The sequence below is a fragment of the Salmo salar genome, unplaced genomic scaffold (genome assembly GCF_965601325.2).
Source record: "Salmo salar unplaced genomic scaffold, fSalSal1 ptg000432l, whole genome shotgun sequence".
Taxonomy (NCBI): Eukaryota; Metazoa; Chordata; class Actinopteri; order Salmoniformes; family Salmonidae; genus Salmo; species Salmo salar.
In genome coordinates this window covers 1752326-1773161 of record NW_027675387.1, presented here as the reverse complement: position 1 = coordinate 1773161, position 20836 = coordinate 1752326, and the positions used below count along the sequence as shown (strand labels likewise).

Here is a 20836-nt window from a genome sequence, read left to right as displayed (position 1 = left end):
AATGACAGAGGGGGTATGATCTTTGTACCTCTGTAAATTTCTCATTCCTCATTATTCACGACTAATTCCTGATTATTCATAATCATGGTAGCATCCACATGAATGTAGAAGTGTTCAGAAACATCTTCTATTCTTACTGACAATACAAGTGAAGTGACTCCAAAATGACAGGACATTATTCACCATTCAGTTTCTATTAGGAAAAATATAATCCTAAACACAACCAAGACAAACTGGAAATGAATTCAACAAGTTAGTAGAATCACACGCTTGATGTAATCACTGCAGGTATGGAATATTGGACCCAACACTAAACTTTTGACTAAATTAATTTGTCCAAATAATTAAGACTTCTTCAAATAGGAGAACTAAACTCAGCAAAAAAAGAAACGTCCTCTCACTGTCATTTGCGTTTATTTTCATCAAACTTAACATGTGTAAATATTTGTATGAACATAACAACATTCAACAACTATGACATAAACTGAACAAGTTCCACAGACATGTGACTCACAGAAATGGAATAATGTGTCCCTGAACAAAGGGGGGTCAAAATCAAAAGTAACAGTCAGTATCTGGTGTGGCCACCAGCTGCATTAAGTACTGCAGTGCATCTCCTCCTCATGGACTGCACCAGATTTGCCAGTTCTTGATGTGAGATGTTACCCCACTCTTCCACCAAGGCACCTGCAAGTTCCTGGACATTTTGGGGGGGAATGGCCTTAGCCCTCACCCTCCGATCCAACAGGTCCCAGATGTGCTCAATGGGATTGAGATCCGGGCTCTTCGCTGGCCATGGCAGAACACTGACATTCCTGTCTTGCAGGAAATCACGCACAGAACAAGCTGTATGGCTGGTGGCATTGTCATGCTGCAGGGTCATGTCAGGATGAGCCTGCAGGAAGGGTACCACATGAGAGAGGAGGATGTCTTCCCTGTAACGCACATCGTTGAGATTGCCTGCAATGACAACAAGCTCAGTCCGGTGATGCTGTAACACACTGCCCCAGACCATGACGGACCCTCCACCTCCAAATCGATCCCGCTCCAGAGTACAGGCCTCGGTGTAACGCTCATTCCTTCGACGATAAACGCGAATCCGACCATCACCCCTGGTGAGCCAAAACCTCGACTCGTCAGTGAAGAGCACTTTTTGCCAGTCCTGTCTGGTCCAGCGATGGTGGGTTTGTGCCCATAGGTGACGTTGTTGCCGGTGATGTCTGGTGAGGACCTGCCTTACAACAGGTCTACAAGCCCTCAGTCCAGTCTATCTCAGCCTGTTGCGGACAGTCTGAGGACTGATGGAGGGATTGTGCATTCCTGGTGTAACTCGGGCAGTTGTTGCCATCCTGTACCTGTCCCACAGGTGTGATGTTCGGATGTACCGATCCTGCGCAGGTGTTGTTACACGTGACCCTGCCACTGTGAGGACGATCAGCTGTCCGTCCTGTCTCCCTGTAGCGCTGTCTAAGGCGTCTCATAGTACGAACATTGCAATTTATTGCCCTGGCCACATCTGCAGTCCTTGTGCCTCCTTGCAGCATGCCTAAGGCACATTCACGCAGATGAGCAGGGACCCTGGGCATCTTTCTTTTGGTGTTTTTCAGAGTCAGTAGAAAGGCCTCTTTCGTGTCCTAAGATTTCATAACTGTGACCTTCATTGCCTACCATCTGTAAGCTGTTAGTGTCTTAACGACCGTTCCACAGGTGCATGTTCATTAATTGTTTATGGTTCATTGAACAAGCATGGGGAAACAGTGCTTAAACCCTTTACAATGAAGATCTGTGAAGTTATTTGGATTTTTACGAATTATCTTTGAAAGACAGGGTCCTGAAAAAGGGATGTTTCTTTTTTTGTTGAGTTTAGATGCATAAAGTGCTTTCATATCTAAACGGTAAAAAATACAGTCTTGGCCAAAAGTTTTGAGAATGACACAAATATTAATTTTCACAAAGTCTGCTGCCTCAGTTTGTATGATGGCAATTTGCATATACTCCAGAATGTTATGAAGAGTGATCAGATAAATTGCAAATAATTGCCAAGTCCCTCTTTGCCATGCAAATGAACTGAATCCCCAAAAAACATTTCCACTGCATTTCAGCCCTGCCACAAAAGGACCAGCTGACATCATGTCAGTGATTCTCTCGGTAACACAGGTGTGAGTGTTGACGAGGACAAGGCTGGAGATCACTCTGTCATGCTGATTGTGTTTGCATAACAGACTGGAAGCTTCAAAAGGAGGGTGGTGCTTGGAATCATTGTTCTTCCTCTGTCAACATGGTTACCTGCAAGGAAACACGTGTCATCATCATTGCTTTGCACACAAAGGGCTTCACAGGCAAGGATATTGCTGCCAGTAAGATTGCACCTAAATCAACCATTTATCGGATCATCAAGAACTTCAAGGAGAGCGGTTCAATTGTTGTGAAGAAGGCTTCAGGGCGCCCAAGAAAGTCCAGCAAACGCCAGGACCGTCTCCTAAAGTTGATTCAGCTGCGGGATCGGGGCACCACCAGTACAGAGCTTGCTCAAGAATGGCAGCAGGCAGGTGTGAGTGCATCTGCACGCACAGTGAGGCGAAGACTTTCGGAGGATGGCCTGGTGTCAAGAAGGGCAGCAAAGAAGCAACTTCTCTCCAGGAAAAACATCAGGGACAGACTGATATTCTGCAAAAGGTACAGGGATTGGATTGCTGAGGACTGGGGTAAGTCATTTTTTCTGATGAATCCCCTTTCTGATTGTTTGAGGCATCCGGAAAAAAGCTTGTCTGGAGAAGGCAAGGTGAGAGCTACCATCAGTCCTGTGTCATGCCAACAGTAAAGCATCCTGAGACCATTCATGTGTGGGGTTGCTTCTCAGCCAAGGGAGTGGGCTCACTCACAATTTTGCCAAAGAACACAGCATGAATAAAGAATGGTACCAACACATCCTCCGAGAGCAACTTCTCCCAACCAGTCAGGAACAGTTTGGTGACGAACAATGCCTTTTCCAGCATGATGGAGCACTTTGCCATAAGGCAAAAGTGATAACTAAGTGGCTCTGGGAACAAAACATTGATATTTTGGGTCCATGGCCAGGAAACTCCCCAGACCTTAATCCCATTGAGAACTTGTGGTCAATCCTCAAGAGGCAGGTGGACAAACAAAAACCCACAAATTCCGACAAACTCCAAGCATTGATTATGCAAGAATGGGCTGCCATCAGTCAGGATGTGGCCCAGAGGTTAATTGACAGCATGCCAGGGCAGATTGCAGAGGTCTTGGAAAAGAATGGTCAGCACTGCAAATATTGACTCATTGCTTCAACTTCATATGATTGTCAATAAAAGCCTTTGACACTTATGAAATGCTTGTAATTATACTTCAGTATTCCATAGTAACATCTGACAAAAATATCTAAAGACACTGAAGCAGCAGACTTTGTGAAAATTAATATTTGTGTCATTCTCAAAACTTGTGGCCACGACTGTATATGTATGAACACCTTTAAACAAAAGGTGACGTTCTGTACTGTCACCTAATATCCAACATTCTATCTCAAATCCAAAATGCTGGAGCATAGCACCAAATGTAAAACTGTAAGCTTCACTGTCCAAACACATATGGTGTGGACTATGTGTGTCTGGTAAACACATGTGGATCTGGTGAACAGTTATCACTTGTTGACCAACTACAGGAATACTGACCTCAGAGTCTCCAGTTTACAGTGGGGATTCCCCAGTCCAGCAGAGAGCAGCTTCACTCCTGAATCCTTCAGGTCATTGTTACTCAGGTCTAGCTCTCTCAGGTGTGAGGGGTTTGACCTCAGAGCTGAGACCAGAGAATCACAGCCTTCCTCTGTGACTCCACAGCCTGACAGCCTGCAAAGAGTCAAATCATATTAAAATCACACTGCTATGCTTTGGTGGTGAAAATAGTGGCAGTATCATTTTTCAACATATTCAGATATCAGTGTCCTGAAACCTTCCATATCTATTCGTAAATTAATGTATCATCATTAAAAATGACAAATGATCAAAGTATTGCCTGCAGATAGAAACATGTATAGTACAAATATTTGAGTAGACTGACCAGACCAGTTTAAAAGCAGTATCAGTCAAAAGACAGACAGTGAGGTATCAGATTTAGATTGTATTGAGTATACAGTCCACACCATATCTATTTTGACAGTGAAGCTAACATTTTAAATGTGGCTCTATACTCCAACATTTTGGATTTCAGATCAAATGTTTCATATGAGGTTACAGTATATAATGTCACCTTTTATTTGAGGGTATTTTAATACATACAGTTGAAGTCAGAAGTTTACATATACCTTAGCCAAATGCATTTAAACTCAATTTTTACAATTCCTGACATTTAATCCTAGTAAAAATCCCCTGTCTTAGGTCAGTTAGGATCACCACTTTATTTTAAGAATGTGAAATGTCAGAATAATAGTAGAGAAAATGATTAATTTCAGCTTTTATTTCTTTCATCACATTCCCAGTGGGTCAGAAGTTTACATACACTCAATTAGTATTTGGTAGCATTGCCTTTAAATGGTTTAACTTGGGTTAAACGTTTCGGGTAGCCTTCCACAAGCTTCCCACAATAAGTTGGGTGAATTTTGGCCCATTCCTCCTGAAAGAGCTGGTGTAACTGAGTCAGGTTTGTAGGCCTCTTGCTCGCACACGCTTTTTCAGTTCTGCCCACAAATTTTCTATAGGATTGAGGTCAAGGTTTTGTGATGGCCACTCCAATACCTTGACTTTGTTGTCCTTAATCCATTTTGCCACTACTTTGGAAGTATGCTTGGGGTCATTTTCCATTTGGAAGACCCATTTGTGACCAAGCTTTAACTTCCTGACTGATGTCTTGAGATGTTGCTTCAATATATCCACGTAATTTTCCGCCCTCATGATGCCATCTATTTTGTGAAGTGCACCAGTCCCTCCTGCAGCAAAACACCCCCACAACATGATGCTGCCACCCCCGGGCTTCACGGTTGGGATGGTGTTCTTCGGCTTGCAAGCCTCCCCCTTTTTCCTCCAAACATAACGATGGTCATTATGGCCAAACAGTTCTTGTATTGTTTCATCTGACCAGAGGACATTTCTTCAAAAAGTATGATCTTTGTCCCCATGTGCAGTTGCAAACTGTAGTCTGGCTTTTTTTATGGTGGTTTTGGAGCAGTGGCTTCGTCCTTGCAGAGCGGCCTTTCAGATTATGTCGATATAGGACTCGTTTTACTGTGGATATAGATACTTTTGTACCTGTTTCCTCCAACATCTTCACAAGGTCCTTTGCTGTTGTTCTGGGATTGATTTGCACCAAAGTAAGTTAATCTCTAGGAGACAGAACGCGTCTCCTTCCTGAGCGGAATGGCGGCTGTGTGGTCCCATGGTGTTTAGACTTGCGTACTATTGATTGAACAGATGAACGCGTTACATTCAGGCGTTTGGAAATTGTTCCCAAGGATGAACCATACTTGTGGAGGTCTACAATTTTTTTTCTGAGATCTTGGCTGATTTCTTTTTATTTTCCCATGATGTCAAGCAAAGAGGCACTGAGTTTGAAGGTAGGCCTTGAAATACATCCAAATGATGTCAATTAGCCTACCAGATGCTTCTAAAGCCATAACATGATTTTCTGGAATTTTCCATGCTGTTTAAAGGCACAGTCAACTTAGTGTATGTAAACTTCTGACCCACTGGAATTGTGATACAGTGAATTATAAGTGAAATAATCTGTCTGTAAACAATTGTTTCAAAAATTACTTGTGTCATGCACAAAGTAGATGTCCTAACCGACTTGCCAAAACTATATAGTTTGTTAACAAGAAATTTGTGGAGAGGTTCAAAAACACGTTTTAATGACTCCAACCTAAGTGTATGTTAACTTCCGACTTCAACTGTATGTGATTGACGATTAAAAATTAAATTCTGATGATGCCATGATTAAGAAAAATCATGAATAAATCATGAATCAGAATGAGTGAGAAAGTTACAGAGGCTACAACAAAACATGCTAACCTCTCACCATTACCAATAACAGAGGCTACAACAAAACATGCTAACCTCTCACCATTACCAATAACAGAGGCTACAACAAAACATGCTAACCTCTCACCATTACCAATAACAGAGGCTACAACAAAACATGCTAACCTCTCACCATTACCAATAACAGAGGCTACAACAAAACATGCTAACCTCTTACCATTACCAATAACAGAGGCTTCAACAAAACATGCTAACCTCTCACCATTACCAATAACAGAGGCTACAACAAAACATGCTAACCTCTCACCATTACCAATAACAGAGGCTACAACAAAACATGCTAACCTCTCACCATTACCAATAACAGAGGATACAACAAAACATGCTAACCTCTCACCATTACCAATAACAGAGGATACAACAAAACATGCTAACCTCTCACCATTACCAATAACAGAGGATACAACAAAACATGCTAACCTCTCACCATTACCAATAACAGAGGCTACAACAAAACATGCTAACCTCTCACCATTACCAATAACAGAGGCTACAACAAAACATGCTAACCTCTCACCATTACCAATTGCAGAGGCTACAACAAAACATGCTAACCTCTCACCATTACAAATAGCAGAGGCTACAACAAAACATGCTAACCTCTCACCATTACCAATAACAGAGACTACAACAAAACATGCTAACCTCTCACCATTACCAATAACAGAGGCTACAACAAAACATGCTAACCTCTCACCATTACCAATAACAGAGGCTACAACAAAACATGCTAACCTCTCACCATTACCAATAACAGAGGCTACAACAAAACATGCTAACCTCTCACCATTACCAATAACAGAGGCTACAACAAAACATGCTAACCTCTGACCATTACCAATAACAGAGGCTACAACAAAACATGCTAACCTCTCACCATTACCAATAACAGAGGCTACAACAAAACATGCTAACCTCTCACCATTACCAATAACAGAGGCTACAACAAAACATGCTAACCTCTCACCATTACCAATAACAGAGGATACAACAAAACATACTAACCTCTCACCATTACCAATAACAGAGGCTACAGCAAAACATGCTAACCTCTCACCATTACCAGTAACAGAGGCTACAACAAAACACGCTAACCTCTCACCATTACCAATAACAGAGGATACAACAAAACATGCTCACCTCTCACCATTACCAATAACAACGGCTACAACAAAACATGCTAACCTCTCACCATTACCAATAACAGAGAATACAACAAAACATGCTAACCTCTCACCATTACCAATAAAGGAGGCTACAACAAAACATGCTAACCTCTCACCATTACCAATAACAGAGGATACAACAAAACATACTAACCTCTCACCATTACCAATAACAGAGGCTACAACAAAACATGCTAACCTCTCACAATTACCAATAACAGAGGCTACAACAAAACATGCTAACCTCTCACCATTACCAATAACAGAGGCTACAACAAAACATGCTAACCTCTCACCATTACCAATAACAGAGGCTACAACAAAACATGCTAACCTCTCACCATTACCAATAACAGAGGCTACAACAAAACATGCTAACCTCTCACCATTACCAATAACAGAGGGGGTTTGATCTTTGTGCCTCCGTTTCTCATTTATCATCATTCACGATTCATTCATGGTTATTCATAATCATGGTAGCATCCACATGAATGTAGAAGTCACTGACAATAAAAGTGAAGTGACGCCAAAATGACAAGAGACATTATTTACTATTCAGTATCTATTAGGAAAAACATCATCCAAAACACAACCAAGACCAACTGCAAATGAATTCAACAAGTTAGTAGAATCACAAGCCTCACTGCAGGTGTCAGGAATCCCGCTTCCTGAGTCTGTTTCTGCCTGAGCTGACTGTTTTCTGTTTGGAGTCTAAGGGTGCGTTCAGAAACCTATCTGGTTGCTAGGCAACGAAGTTAGGCGGGAGATCTAGTGATATTATTACCCTATCTGGTTGCTAGGCAACGAAGTTAGGCGGGAGATCTAGTGATATTATTACCCTATCTGGTTGCCAGGCGACGAAGTTAGGCGGGAGATCTAGTGATTACCCTACACCTGCATCTCATCAACCTTCTGCACACCTGGTCCTGATCATCACCTCTTCATAAGCCCTGAGCTGACATCCATTCCCTGCTGGATCGTTAGCAACGAACAGCCTCATGTTTCCTGAGCTAGTCTTGTTGTTTTGTTCTTGTTACTGGTTACTCCCCCCCCCGTTTACTCTGTCTACAGTCATCCTCCCGGAACATTCAACTCCCTTGCCTGGCCGTCGGTGGATACAGTGACGTCATTGAATCCACCCATCTACTCTCATCAACTCACCTCCGCTTCGTCTCCTGGATCACTCAAATTACACATCAAGACTACCAATAAATACTCACCTTCATTTTACTCACCTTGTCCTGGTCTGCTTCTGGGTTCTGTCTTAGAGAAACGTGACAGCGGGCATGGAATATGGGACAACATGCTAAACTTATGACTACTTTAATACACTATAAGTAATATGTCCGAATAATTACGACTTTTTCAAATGGGAGAACTACATGCATAAAGTACTTTCATATCTGATAATACTGACCTCAGAGTCTCCAGTTTACAGTGGGGATTCCCCAGTCCAGCAGAGAGCAGCTTCACTCCTGAATCCTTCAGGTCATTGTTACTCAGGTCCAGCTCTCTCAGGTGTGAGGGGTTTGAACTGAGAACTGAGGCCAACACTTTACAGGATGTCTTTCTGAGTTTACAGCCTGACAGCCTGCAAAGAGTCAAATCATATTAAAATCACACTGCTATTCTTTGGTGGTGAAAATAGTAGCAGTATAATTTTTCAACATATGAAACCTTCCATATCTATTCGTAAATGAATGTATCATTAAAAATGACAAATGATCAAAGTATTGCCTGCAGATAGAAACATGTATAGTACAAATATTTGAGTAGACTGACCAGACCAGTTTAAAAGCAGTATCAGTCAAAAGACAGACAGTGAGGTATCAGATTTAGATTGTATTGAGTATACAGTCCACACCATATCTATTTTGACAGTGAAGATAACATTTTAAATGAGGCTCTAAACTCCAACATTTTGGATTTCAGATCAAATGTTTCATATGAGGTGACAGTATATAATGTCACCTTTTATTTGAGGATATTTTCATACATATCTGTTTCACCATTTAGAAAAATGAAAGCACTTTATGTATCTAGTCCCCCTATTTAAAGAAGTCATATGTTTTCTGACCAATTAACTCATAGTGTATTAAATTAGTCAAATGATTAGTATTTGGTCCCATATTCTTTGACTGCAATGACTACATCAAGCCTGTGACTGCCATGATCGAGAAAGATCATGAATAATAATGAGTGAGAGAGTTACAGAGGATACAACAAAACATGCTAACCTCTCACCATTACCAATAACAGAGGCTACAACAAAACATGCTAACCTCTCACCATTACCAATAACAGAGGCTACAACAAAACATGCTAACCTCTCACCATTACCAATAACAGAGGCTTCAACAAAACATGCTAACCTCTCACCATTACCAATACAGAGGCTACAACAAAACATGCTAACCTCTCACCATTACCAATAACAGAGGCTACAACAAAACATGCTAACCTCTCACCATTACCAATAACAGAGGATACAACAGAACATGCTAACCTCTCACCATTACCAATAACAGAGGCTACAACAAAACATGCTAACCTCTCACCATTACCAATAACAGAGGCTACAACAAAACATGCTAACATCTCACCATTACCAATGACAGAGGGGGTATGATCTTTGTACCTCTGTAAATTTCTCATTCCTCATTATTCACGACTAATTCCTGATTATTCATAATCATGGTAGCATCCACATGAATGTAGAAGTGTTCAGAAACATCTTCTATTCTTACTGACAATACAAGTGAAGTGACTCCAAAATGACAGGACATTATTCACCATTCAGTTTCTATTAGGAAAAATATAATCCTAAACACAACCAAGACAAACTGGAAATGAATTCAACAAGTTAGTAGAATCACACGCTTGATGTAATCACTGCAGGTATGGAATATTGGACCCAACACTAAACTTTTGACTAAATTAATTTGTCCAAATAATTAAGACTTCTTCAAATAGGAGAACTAAACTCAGCAAAAAAAGAAACGTCCTCTCACTGTCATTTGCGTTTATTTTCATCAAACTTAACATGTGTAAATATTTGTATGAACATAACAACATTCAACAACTATGACATAAACTGAACAAGTTCCACAGACATGTGACTCACAGAAATGGAATAATGTGTCCCTGAACAAAGGGGGGTCAAAATCAAAAGTAACAGTCAGTATCTGGTGTGGCCACCAGCTGCATTAAGTACTGCAGTGCATCTCCTCCTCATGGACTGCACCAGATTTGCCAGTTCTTGATGTGAGATGTTACCCCACTCTTCCACCAAGGCACCTGCAAGTTCCTGGACATTTTGGGGGGGAATGGCCTTAGCCCTCACCCTCCGATCCAACAGGTCCCAGATGTGCTCAATGGGATTGAGATCCGGGCTCTTCGCTGGCCATGGCAGAACACTGACATTCCTGTCTTGCAGGAAATCACGCACAGAACAAGCTGTATGGCTGGTGGCATTGTCATGCTGCAGGGTCATGTCAGGATGAGCCTGCAGGAAGGGTACCACATGAGAGAGGAGGATGTCTTCCCTGTAACGCACATCGTTGAGATTGCCTGCAATGACAACAAGCTCAGTCCGGTGATGCTGTAACACACTGCCCCAGACCATGACGGACCCTCCACCTCCAAATCGATCCCGCTCCAGAGTACAGGCCTCGGTGTAACGCTCATTCCTTCGACGATAAACGCGAATCCGACCATCACCCCTGGTGAGCCAAAACCTCGACTCGTCAGTGAAGAGCACTTTTTGCCAGTCCTGTCTGGTCCAGCGATGGTGGGTTTGTGCCCATAGGTGACGTTGTTGCCGGTGATGTCTGGTGAGGACCTGCCTTACAACAGGTCTACAAGCCCTCAGTCCAGTCTATCTCAGCCTGTTGCGGACAGTCTGAGGACTGATGGAGGGATTGTGCATTCCTGGTGTAACTCGGGCAGTTGTTGCCATCCTGTACCTGTCCCACAGGTGTGATGTTCGGATGTACCGATCCTGCGCAGGTGTTGTTACACGTGACCCTGCCACTGTGAGGACGATCAGCTGTCCGTCCTGTCTCCCTGTAGCGCTGTCTAAGGCGTCTCATAGTACGAACATTGCAATTTATTGCCCTGGCCACATCTGCAGTCCTTGTGCCTCCTTGCAGCATGCCTAAGGCACGTTCACGCAGATGAGCAGGGACCCTGGGCATCTTTCTTTTGGTGTTTTTCAGAGTCAGTAGAAAGGCCTCTTTCGTGTCCTAAGATTTCATAACTGTGACCTTCATTGCCTACCATCTGTAAGCTGTTAGTGTCTTAACGACCGTTCCACAGGTGCATGTTCATTAATTGTTTATGGTTCATTGAACAAGCATGGGGAAACAGTGCTTAAACCCTTTACAATGAAGATCTGTGAAGTTATTTGGATTTTTATGAATTATCTTTGAAAGACAGGGTCCTGAAAAAGGGATGTTTCTTTTTTTGTTGAGTTTAGATGCATAAAGTGCTTTCATATCTAAACGGTAAAAAATACAGTCTTGGCCAAAAGTTTTGAGAATGACACAAATATTAATTTTCACAAAGTCTGCTGCCTCAGTTTGTATGATGGCAATTTGCATATACTCCAGAATGTTATGAAGAGTGATCAGATAAATTGCAAATAATTGCCAAGTCCCTCTTTGCCATGCAAATGAACTGAATCCCCAAAAAACATTTCCACTGCATTTCAGCCCTGCCACAAAAGGACCAGCTGACATCATGTCAGTGATTCTCTCGGTAACACAGGTGTGAGTGTTGACGAGGACAAGGCTGGAGATCACTCTGTCATGCTGATTGTGTTTGCATAACAGACTGGAAGCTTCAAAAGGAGGGTGGTGCTTGGAATCATTGTTCTTCCTCTGTCAACATGGTTACCTGCAAGGAAACACGTGTCATCATCATTGCTTTGCACACAAAGGGCTTCACAGGCAAGGATATTGCTGCCAGTAAGATTGCACCTAAATCAACCATTTATCGGATCATCAAGAACTTCAAGGAGAGCGGTTCAATTGTTGTGAAGAAGGCTTCAGGGCGCCCAAGAAAGTCCAGCAAACGCCAGGACCGTCTCCTAAAGTTGATTCAGCTGCGGGATCGGGGCACCACCAGTACAGAGCTTGCTCAAGAATGGCAGCAGGCAGGTGTGAGTGCATCTGCACGCACAGTGAGGCGAAGACTTTCGGAGGATGGCCTGGTGTCAAGAAGGGCAGCAAAGAAGCAACTTCTCTCCAGGAAAAACATCAGGGACAGACTGATATTCTGCAAAAGGTACAGGGATTGGATTGCTGAGGACTGGGGTAAGTCATTTTTTCTGATGAATCCCCTTTCTGATTGTTTGAGGCATCCGGAAAAAAGCTTGTCTGGAGAAGGCAAGGTGAGAGCTACCATCAGTCCTGTGTCATGCCAACAGTAAAGCATCCTGAGACCATTCATGTGTGGGGTTGCTTCTCAGCCAAGGGAGTGGGCTCACTCACAATTTTGCCAAAGAACACAGCATGAATAAAGAATGGTACCAACACATCCTCCGAGAGCAACTTCTCCCAACCAGTCAGGAACAGTTTGGTGAGGAACAATGCCTTTTCCAGCATGATGGAGCACTTTGCCATAAGGCAAAAGTGATAACTAAGTGGCTCTGGGAACAAAACATTGATATTTTGGGTCCATGGCCAGGAAACTCCCCAGACCTTAATCCCATTGAGAACTTGTGGTCAATCCTCAAGAGGCAGGTGGACAAACAAAAACCCACAAATTCCGACAAACTCCAAGCATTGATTATGCAAGAATGGGCTGCCATCAGTCAGGATGTGGCCGAGAGGTTAATTGACAGCATGCCAGGGCAGATTGCAGAGGTCTTGGAAAAGAATGGTCAGCACTGCAAATATTGACTCATTGCTTCAACTTCATATGATTGTCAATAAAAGCCTTTGACACTTATGAAATGCTTGTAATTATACTTCAGTATTCCATAGTAACATCTGACAAAAATATCTAAAGACACTGAAGCAGCAGACTTTGTGAAAATTAATATTTGTGTCATTCTCAAAACTTGTGGCCACGACTGTATATGTATGAACACCTTTAAACAAAAGGTGACGTTCTGTACTGTCACCTAATATCCAACATTCTATCTCAAATCCAAAATGCTGGAGCATAGCACCAAATGTAAAACTGTAAGCTTCACTGTCCAAACACATATGGTGTGGACTATGTGTGTCTGGTAAACACATGTGGATCTGGTGAACAGTTATCACTTGTTGACCAACTACAGGAATACTGACCTCAGAGTCTCCAGTTTACAGTGGGGATTCCCCAGTCCAGCAGAGAGCAGCTTCACTCCTGAATCCTTCAGGTCATTGTTACTCAGGTCTAGCTCTCTCAGGTGTGAGGGGTTTGACCTCAGAGCTGAGACCAGAGAATCACAGCCTTCCTCTGTGACTCCACAGCCTGACAGCCTGCAAAGAGTCAAATCATATTAAAATCACACTGCTATGCTTTGGTGGTGAAAATAGTGGCAGTATCATTTTTCAACATATTCAGATATCAGTGTCCTGAAACCTTTCATATCTATTCGTAAATGAATGTATCATCATTAAAAATGACAAATTATCAAAGTTTTGCCTGCAGATAGAAACATGTATAATACAAATATTTGAGTAGACTGACCAGACCAGTTTAAAAGCAGTATCAGTCAAAAGACAGACAGTGAGGTATCAGATTTAGATTGTATTGAGTATATAGTCCACACATATCTATTTTGACAGTGAAGATAACATTTTAAATGTGGCTCTAAACTCCAACATTTTGGATTTCACATCAAATGTTTCATATGAGGTGATAGTATATAATGTCACCTTTTATTTGAGGATATTTTAATACATACAGTTGAAGTCAGAAGTTTACATATACCTTAGCCAAATGCATTTAAACTCAATTTTTACAATTCCTGACATTTAATCCTAGTAAAAGTCCCCTGTCTTAGGTCAGTTAGGATCACCACTTTCTTTTAAGAATGTGAAATGTCAGAATAATAGTAGAGAAAATGATTAATTTCAGCTTTTATTTCTTTCATCACATTCCCAGTGGGTCAGAAGTTTACATACACTCAATTAGTATTTGGTAGCATTGCCTTTAAATGGTTTAACTTGGGTTAAACGTTTCGGGTAGCCTTCCACAAGCTTCCCACAATAAGTTGGGTGAATTTTGGCCCATTCCTCCTGACAGAGCTGGTGTAACTGAGTCAGGTTTGTAGGCCTCTTGCTCGCACACGCTTTTTCAGTTCTGCCCACAAATTTTCTATAGGATTGAGGTCAAGGTTTTGTGATGGCCACTCCAATACCTTGACTTTGTTGTCCTTAATTCATTTTGCCACAACTTTGGAAGTATGCTTGGGGTCATTGTCCATTTGGAAGACCCATTTGTGACCAAGCTTTAACTTCCTGACTGATGTCTCGAGATGTTGCTTCAATATTTCCACAATTTTCCTCCCTCATGATGCCATCTATTTTGTGAAGTGCACCAGTCCCTCCTGCAGCAAAGCACCCCCACAACATGATGCTGCCACCGCCGTGCTTCACAGTTGGGATGGTATGATGGCTGTGTGGTCCCATGGTGTTTAGACTTGCATACTATTGATTGAACGTATTACCTTCAGGCGTTTGGAAATTGCTCCCAAGGATGAAGCAGACTTGTGGAGGTCTACAATTTTTTTTTCTGAGATTTTGGCTGATTCGTTTTCATTTTCCCATGATGTCAAGCAAAGAGGCACTGAGTTTCAAGGTAGGCCTTGAAATACATCCAAATTATGTCAATTAGTCTATCTGATGCTTCTAAAGCCATGACATAATTTTCTGGAATTTTCCAAGCTGTTTAAAGGCACAGTCAACTTAGTCTATGTAAACTTCTGACCCACTGGAATTGTGATACAGTGAATTATAAGTGAAATAATCTGTCTGTAATCAATTGTTTCAAAAATGACTTGTGTCATGCACAAAGTAGATGTCCTAACCAACTTTCCAAAACTATATAGTTTGTTAACAAGAAATTTGTGGAGAGGTTCAAAAACACGTTTTAATGACTCCAACCTAAGTGTATGTACACTTCCGACTTCAACTGTATGTGATTGACGATTAAAAATTAAATTCTGATGATGCCATGATTAAGAAAAATCATGAATAAATCATGAATCTGAATGAGTGAGAAAGTTAAGAGGCTAAAACAAAACATGCTAACCTCTCACCATTACCAATAACAGAGGCTACAACAAAACATGCTAACCTCTCACCATTACCAATAACAGAGGATACAACAAAACATGCTAACCTCTCACCATTACCAATAACAGAGACTACAACAAAACATGCTAACAGCTCACCATTACCAATAACAGAGGCTACAACAAAACATGCTAACCTCTCACCATTACCAATAGCAGAGGCTACAACAAAACATGCTAACCTCTCACCATTACCAATAGCAGAGGCTACAACAAAACATGCTAACCTCTCACCATTACCAATAACAGAGGCTACAACAAAACATGCTAACCTCTCACCATTAGCAATAACAGAGGATACAACAAAACATGCTAACCTCTCACCATTACCAATAACAGAGGCTACAACAAAACATACTAACCTCTCACCATTACCAATAAGAGAGGCTACAACAAAACATGCTAACCTCTCACATTACAAATAACAGAGGCTACAACAAAACATGCTAACCTCTCACCATTACCAATAACAGAGGCTACAACAAAACAGCTAACATCTCACCATTACCAATTACAGAGGCTACAACAAAACATGCTAACCTCTCACCACTACCAATAACAGAGGCTACAACAAAACATGCTAACCTCTCACCATTACCAATAACAGAGACTACAACAAAACATGCTAACCTCTCACCACTACCAATAACAGAGGCTACAACAAAACATGCTAACCTCTCACCATTACCAATAACAGAGGCTACAACAAAACATGCTAACCTCTCACCATTACCAATAACAGAGGCTACAACAAAACATGCTAACCTCTCACCATTACCAATAACAGAGGATACAACAAAACATGCTAACCTCTAACCATTACCAATAACAGAGGCTACAACAAAACATGCTAACCTCTCACCATTACCAATAACAGAGGATACAACAAAACATGCTAACCTCTCACCATTACCAATAACAGAGACTACAACAAAACATGCTAACCTCTCACCATTACCAATAACAGAGGCTACAACAAAACATGCTAACCTCTCACCATTACCAATAACAGAGGCTACAACAAAACATGCTAACCTCTCACCATTACCAATAACAGAGGCTACAACAAAACATGCTAACCTCTCACCATTACCAATAACAGAGGCTACAACAAAACATGCTAACCTCTCACCATTACCAATAACAGAGGCTACAACAAAACATGCTAACCTCTCACCATTACCAATAACAGAGGCTACAACAAAACATGCTAACCTCTCACCATTACCAATAACAGAGGATACAACAAAACATGCTAACCTCTCACCATTACCAGTAACAGAGGCTACAACAAAACATGCTAACCTCTCACCATTACCAATAACAGAGGCTACAACAAAACATGCTAACCTCTCACCATTACCAATAACAGAGGGGGTTTGATCTTTGTTAGTAGAATCACAAGCCTCACTGCAGGTGTCAGGAATCCCGCTTCCTGAGTCTGTTTCTGCCTGAGCTGACTGTTTTTTGTTTGGTGTCTAAGGGTGCGTTCAGAAACCTATCTGGTTGCTAGGCAACGAAGTTAGGCGGGAGATCTAGTGATATTATTACCCTGTCTGGTTGCCAGGCGACGAAGTTAGGCGGGAGATCTAGTGATTACCCTACACCTGCATCTCATCAACCTTCTGCACACCTGGTCCTGATCATCACCTCTTCATAAGCCCTGAGCTGACATCTATTCCCTGCTGGATCGTTAGCAACGAACAGCCTCATGTTTCCTGAGCTAGTCTTGTTGTTTTGTTCTTGTTACTGGTTACTCACTCCCCGTTTACTCTGTCTACAGTCATCCTCCCGGAACATTCAACTCCCTTACCTGGCCTTCGGTGGTTTCAGTGACGTCATTGAATCCACCCATCTACTCTCATCAACTCACCTCCGCTGCCGCTTCGTCTCCTGGATCACTCAAATTACACATCAAGACTACCAATAAATACTCACCTTCATTTTACTCACCTTGTCCTGGTCTGCTTCTGGGTTCTGTCTTAGAGAAACATGACAGCAGGCATGGAATATGGGACAACATGCTAAACTTATGACTACTTTAATACACTATAAGTAATATGTCCGAATAATTACGACTTTTTCAAATGGGAGAACTACATGCATAAAGTACTTTCATATCTGATAATACTGACCTCAGAGTCTCCAGTTTACAGTGGGGATTCCCCAGTACAGCAGAGAGCAGCTTCACTCCTGAATCCTTTAGGTCATTGTTACTCAGGTCCAGCTCTCTCAGGTGTGAGGGGTTTGACCTCAGAGCTGAGACCAGAGAATCACAGCCTTCCTCTGTGACTCCACAGCCTGACAGCCTGCAAAGAGTCTAATCATATTAAAACCACACTGCTATTCTTTGGAGACAAAGAGATCATTACTTCAAACACATTGTTAATTTAGTGTAGAAGGACAATGGCAGATGCATTTGGTTAATTCTCCCAAACAACATATAGATTCTTCTTCTGTCTCCTAGAATTGTATGGTCATATTGTTATACTATACTAATGTGAAAATCAATGCATTTATTCAATGTTTTCAATATAATATTATACACATATTATAATGCATATTTTTCTTTAACCTGAATATTTCTTCCTGATGAATACTTCTTATATGTCATTTTATGTACTCACAGAACAGCTCTGGAGGCTTTGACCACTGGCAGCAGCCTCAGAAGACCTTCCTCTGATCTGGAGTATTTCTTCAGGTCAAACACATCCAGCTCCTTTTCTGAAGTCAGCAACACAAAGACCAGAGCTGACCACTGTGCAGGTGACAGGTTGGGTTTTGAGACACTTCCTGAGCTCAGGTAGCTTTGGATCTCCTCCACTAGAGAATGGTCATTCAGTTCATTCAGACAGTGGAACAGATTGATGCACCTCTCTGGAGAGGGATTCTCCCTGATCTTCTTCTTGATGTACTTGACTGTTTTTTCATGGGTCTTTGAGCTGCTTCTTGTCTTTGTCAGTAGATCTCGTAAGTGCTTCTGATTGGACTCCAGTGAGAGTCCCAGAAGGAAGCGGAGGAAAAGGTCCAGGTTTCCCATCTCACTGTGTAAGGCTTTATCCACAGCACTCTTGTAGAAAGAAACTTCAGACTTGTCTCTGAACAGCACAGAAAGGTTCCTGGACGTTGATTGCGGTTCGGCCATTAGATTCTCATTGTTGTTGATGAATGAGAGGAACACATATACAGCAGCCAGAAACTCCTGAATGCTCAGATGAACAAAGCAGTACACCTTGTCTTGGTACAGAACACATTCCTCTTTAAAGAGCTGTGTGCACAATCCTGAGTACACCGAGGCTTCATTGACATCAATGCCAGCCTCTTTCAGGTCTTTTTCATAGAAAATCAGATTGCCCTTCACTAGCTGTTGAAAAGCCAGTTTTCCCAGTGACAGAATGCTCTCTTTATTCCAGTGTGGACCTGTCTCTTCTTCCCCAAGATACTTTTCATCCTTCTGTTTGGTATAAAACTCCACAAGGTGTGTGTACATCTCAGTCAGAGTCTTGGGCATCTCTGCTCTCTTATGTTTCAGCATGTGTTCGAGGACTGTTGCAGAAATCCAACAGAAGACTGGAATGTGGCACATGATGTGGAGGCTCCTTGATGTCTTTATGTGTGAGATGATTCTGCTGGCCAGGTCCTCATCACTGAATCTCTTTCTGAAGTACTCCTCCTTCTGTGGGTCATTGAACCCTCGTACCTCTGTCACCTGGTCAACACACCCTGAAGGGATCTTATTGGCTGCTGCAGGTCGGGTAGTTATCCAGAGGAGAGCAGAGGGAAGCAGATTTCCCTTGATGAGATTTGTCAGCAGAACATCCACTGAGGTTGACTCTGTGACGTCCCAACAGATCTTGTTCTTCTGGAAGTCTAGGGGCAGTCGGCACTCATCCAGACCATCAAAGATGAACACAACTTTGTACTTGTCGAAGTTTGAGATTCTTGATTGTTTGGTTTCCATTGAGAAGTGATAGAGAAGTTCAATCAAAGTGTGTTTTTCCCCTTTCATCAAATTCAGCTCCCGAAAAGGGAATGAAAACACAAATTGAACATCCTGATTTGCTTTTCCTTCAGCCCAGTCCAGAATGAACTTCTGCACAGAGACTGTTTTTCCAATGCCAGCAACTCCCTTTGTCAGCACAGTTCTGATACGTTTGTCTTGTCCAGTTAAGGGTTTGAAGATGTCGTTACATTTGATTGCAGTCTCTGGTCTTGCTTGTTTCCTGGTTGTTGTCTCAATCTGTCTCAGCTCATGTTCATTATTGACCTCTCCTGTTCCTCCCTCTGTGATGTAGAGCTCCGTGTAGATCTTATTGAGAAGTGTTGGGTTTCCTTGTTTAGCGATCCCCTCAAATACACATTGAAACTTCTTCTTTAGATTAGATTTGAGTTCACGTTGGCAAATCACAGCAAGCTCATCTGAATGAAGAAATAACACAGAGGATATTAATATTACGTCTGTTTTAATGTCTACAGTATTGAAGGACTGTTAAAGTTTTAAAATAATAATTTATTCTCTTAAGTGACTGTATAAATGTATCAATGTTTTCTTAATGCATTACAGACTGGTGTGACTGATTATATTATTATTGGTGTTATTGATGGTATTATTAATGTTGTCTCTCTCTGTCTCTCTCTCTAAATTAATCAACACAACACATCCCTTCTGCTACTTGATGAGGTCACAAGGTGTTGTGTTAAGGTTGCTACAATATCATTGAGTTACACAGCTACTTTAGCTGTACTTTAGCCACAGCTTTTAAATGTTATAAAACAGCATTCAACATGAGGCAGACATATCTTACATTTCTCCAGTGTGTCAGCAAGCTCCTTCCGGTTCATTTTCCTCAGGACGTGCAGTGTGATCTTCAGAGCCCCCTCTCTGGCACTGCTCTCCTGCTTCTCATCTTCAGCATCCACCACTTCCTCCTCCTGCTTCTGACTCTCAAAGCCTTCTGGGAGTTCAGGACCAAGAATCCTCTTGAACATCTTCAGCTCGTTCTTCACAAATGTTATAATTTTCTCTTCAAGCAACTGAAATAAATCAAGTAAATAAGTTAAGCAAGAGAAGAAATGCTTTCTCATTAACACATGAATTAATAATTGAAAGAAACATTACTTGAGGAAAACAAAAACAAATGTACATAACAGGATCACATACACTGAATATAGAGTCCAGGTCTGTTTGATGACTCTGGGAAGACTGACCACTGAGAATCTCTGACTCTGATCTCTCCTGTTGGTTTCTGTGGACAAAACATGAGATTACAGTACACACACACACACACACACACACACACACACACACACACACACACACACTGTTTTAGGACTAT

At 41.7% G+C, this 20836-nt stretch overlaps 1 protein-coding gene across 1 annotated transcript; it reads right to left on the bottom strand.

Annotated features, from left to right (window-relative positions):
- Positions 1-16735: 16735 nt before the first annotated feature.
- On the bottom strand, positions 16736-20745 carry LOC145876078 (NLR family CARD domain-containing protein 3-like). Its single transcript, XM_082971860.1, has 3 exons — positions 20662-20745; positions 20306-20534; positions 16736-19919 (listed from the first exon to the last, which is right to left on the bottom strand). The coding sequence occupies exons 2-3, from the start codon at positions 20487-20489 to the stop codon at positions 18124-18126; spliced, it is 1980 nt and encodes a 659-aa protein (XP_082827986.1). The 5' UTR covers positions 20490-20534; positions 20662-20745; the 3' UTR covers positions 16736-18123.
- Positions 20746-20836: the final 91 nt, after the last annotated feature.

What these genes read in the sequence shown, in the direction of transcription:
- LOC145876078 (XM_082971860.1), bottom strand. Translation starts at nt 20,489, where the DNA reads ATGTTCAAGAGGATTCTTGGTCCTGAACTCCCAGAAGGCTTTGAGAGT. An exon ending in TGCTGACACACTGGAGAAAT is followed by an intron (nt 19,920 to 20,305) that starts GTAAGATATGTC and finishes TTCTTCATTCAG; the next exon opens with ATGAGCTTGCTGTGATTTGC.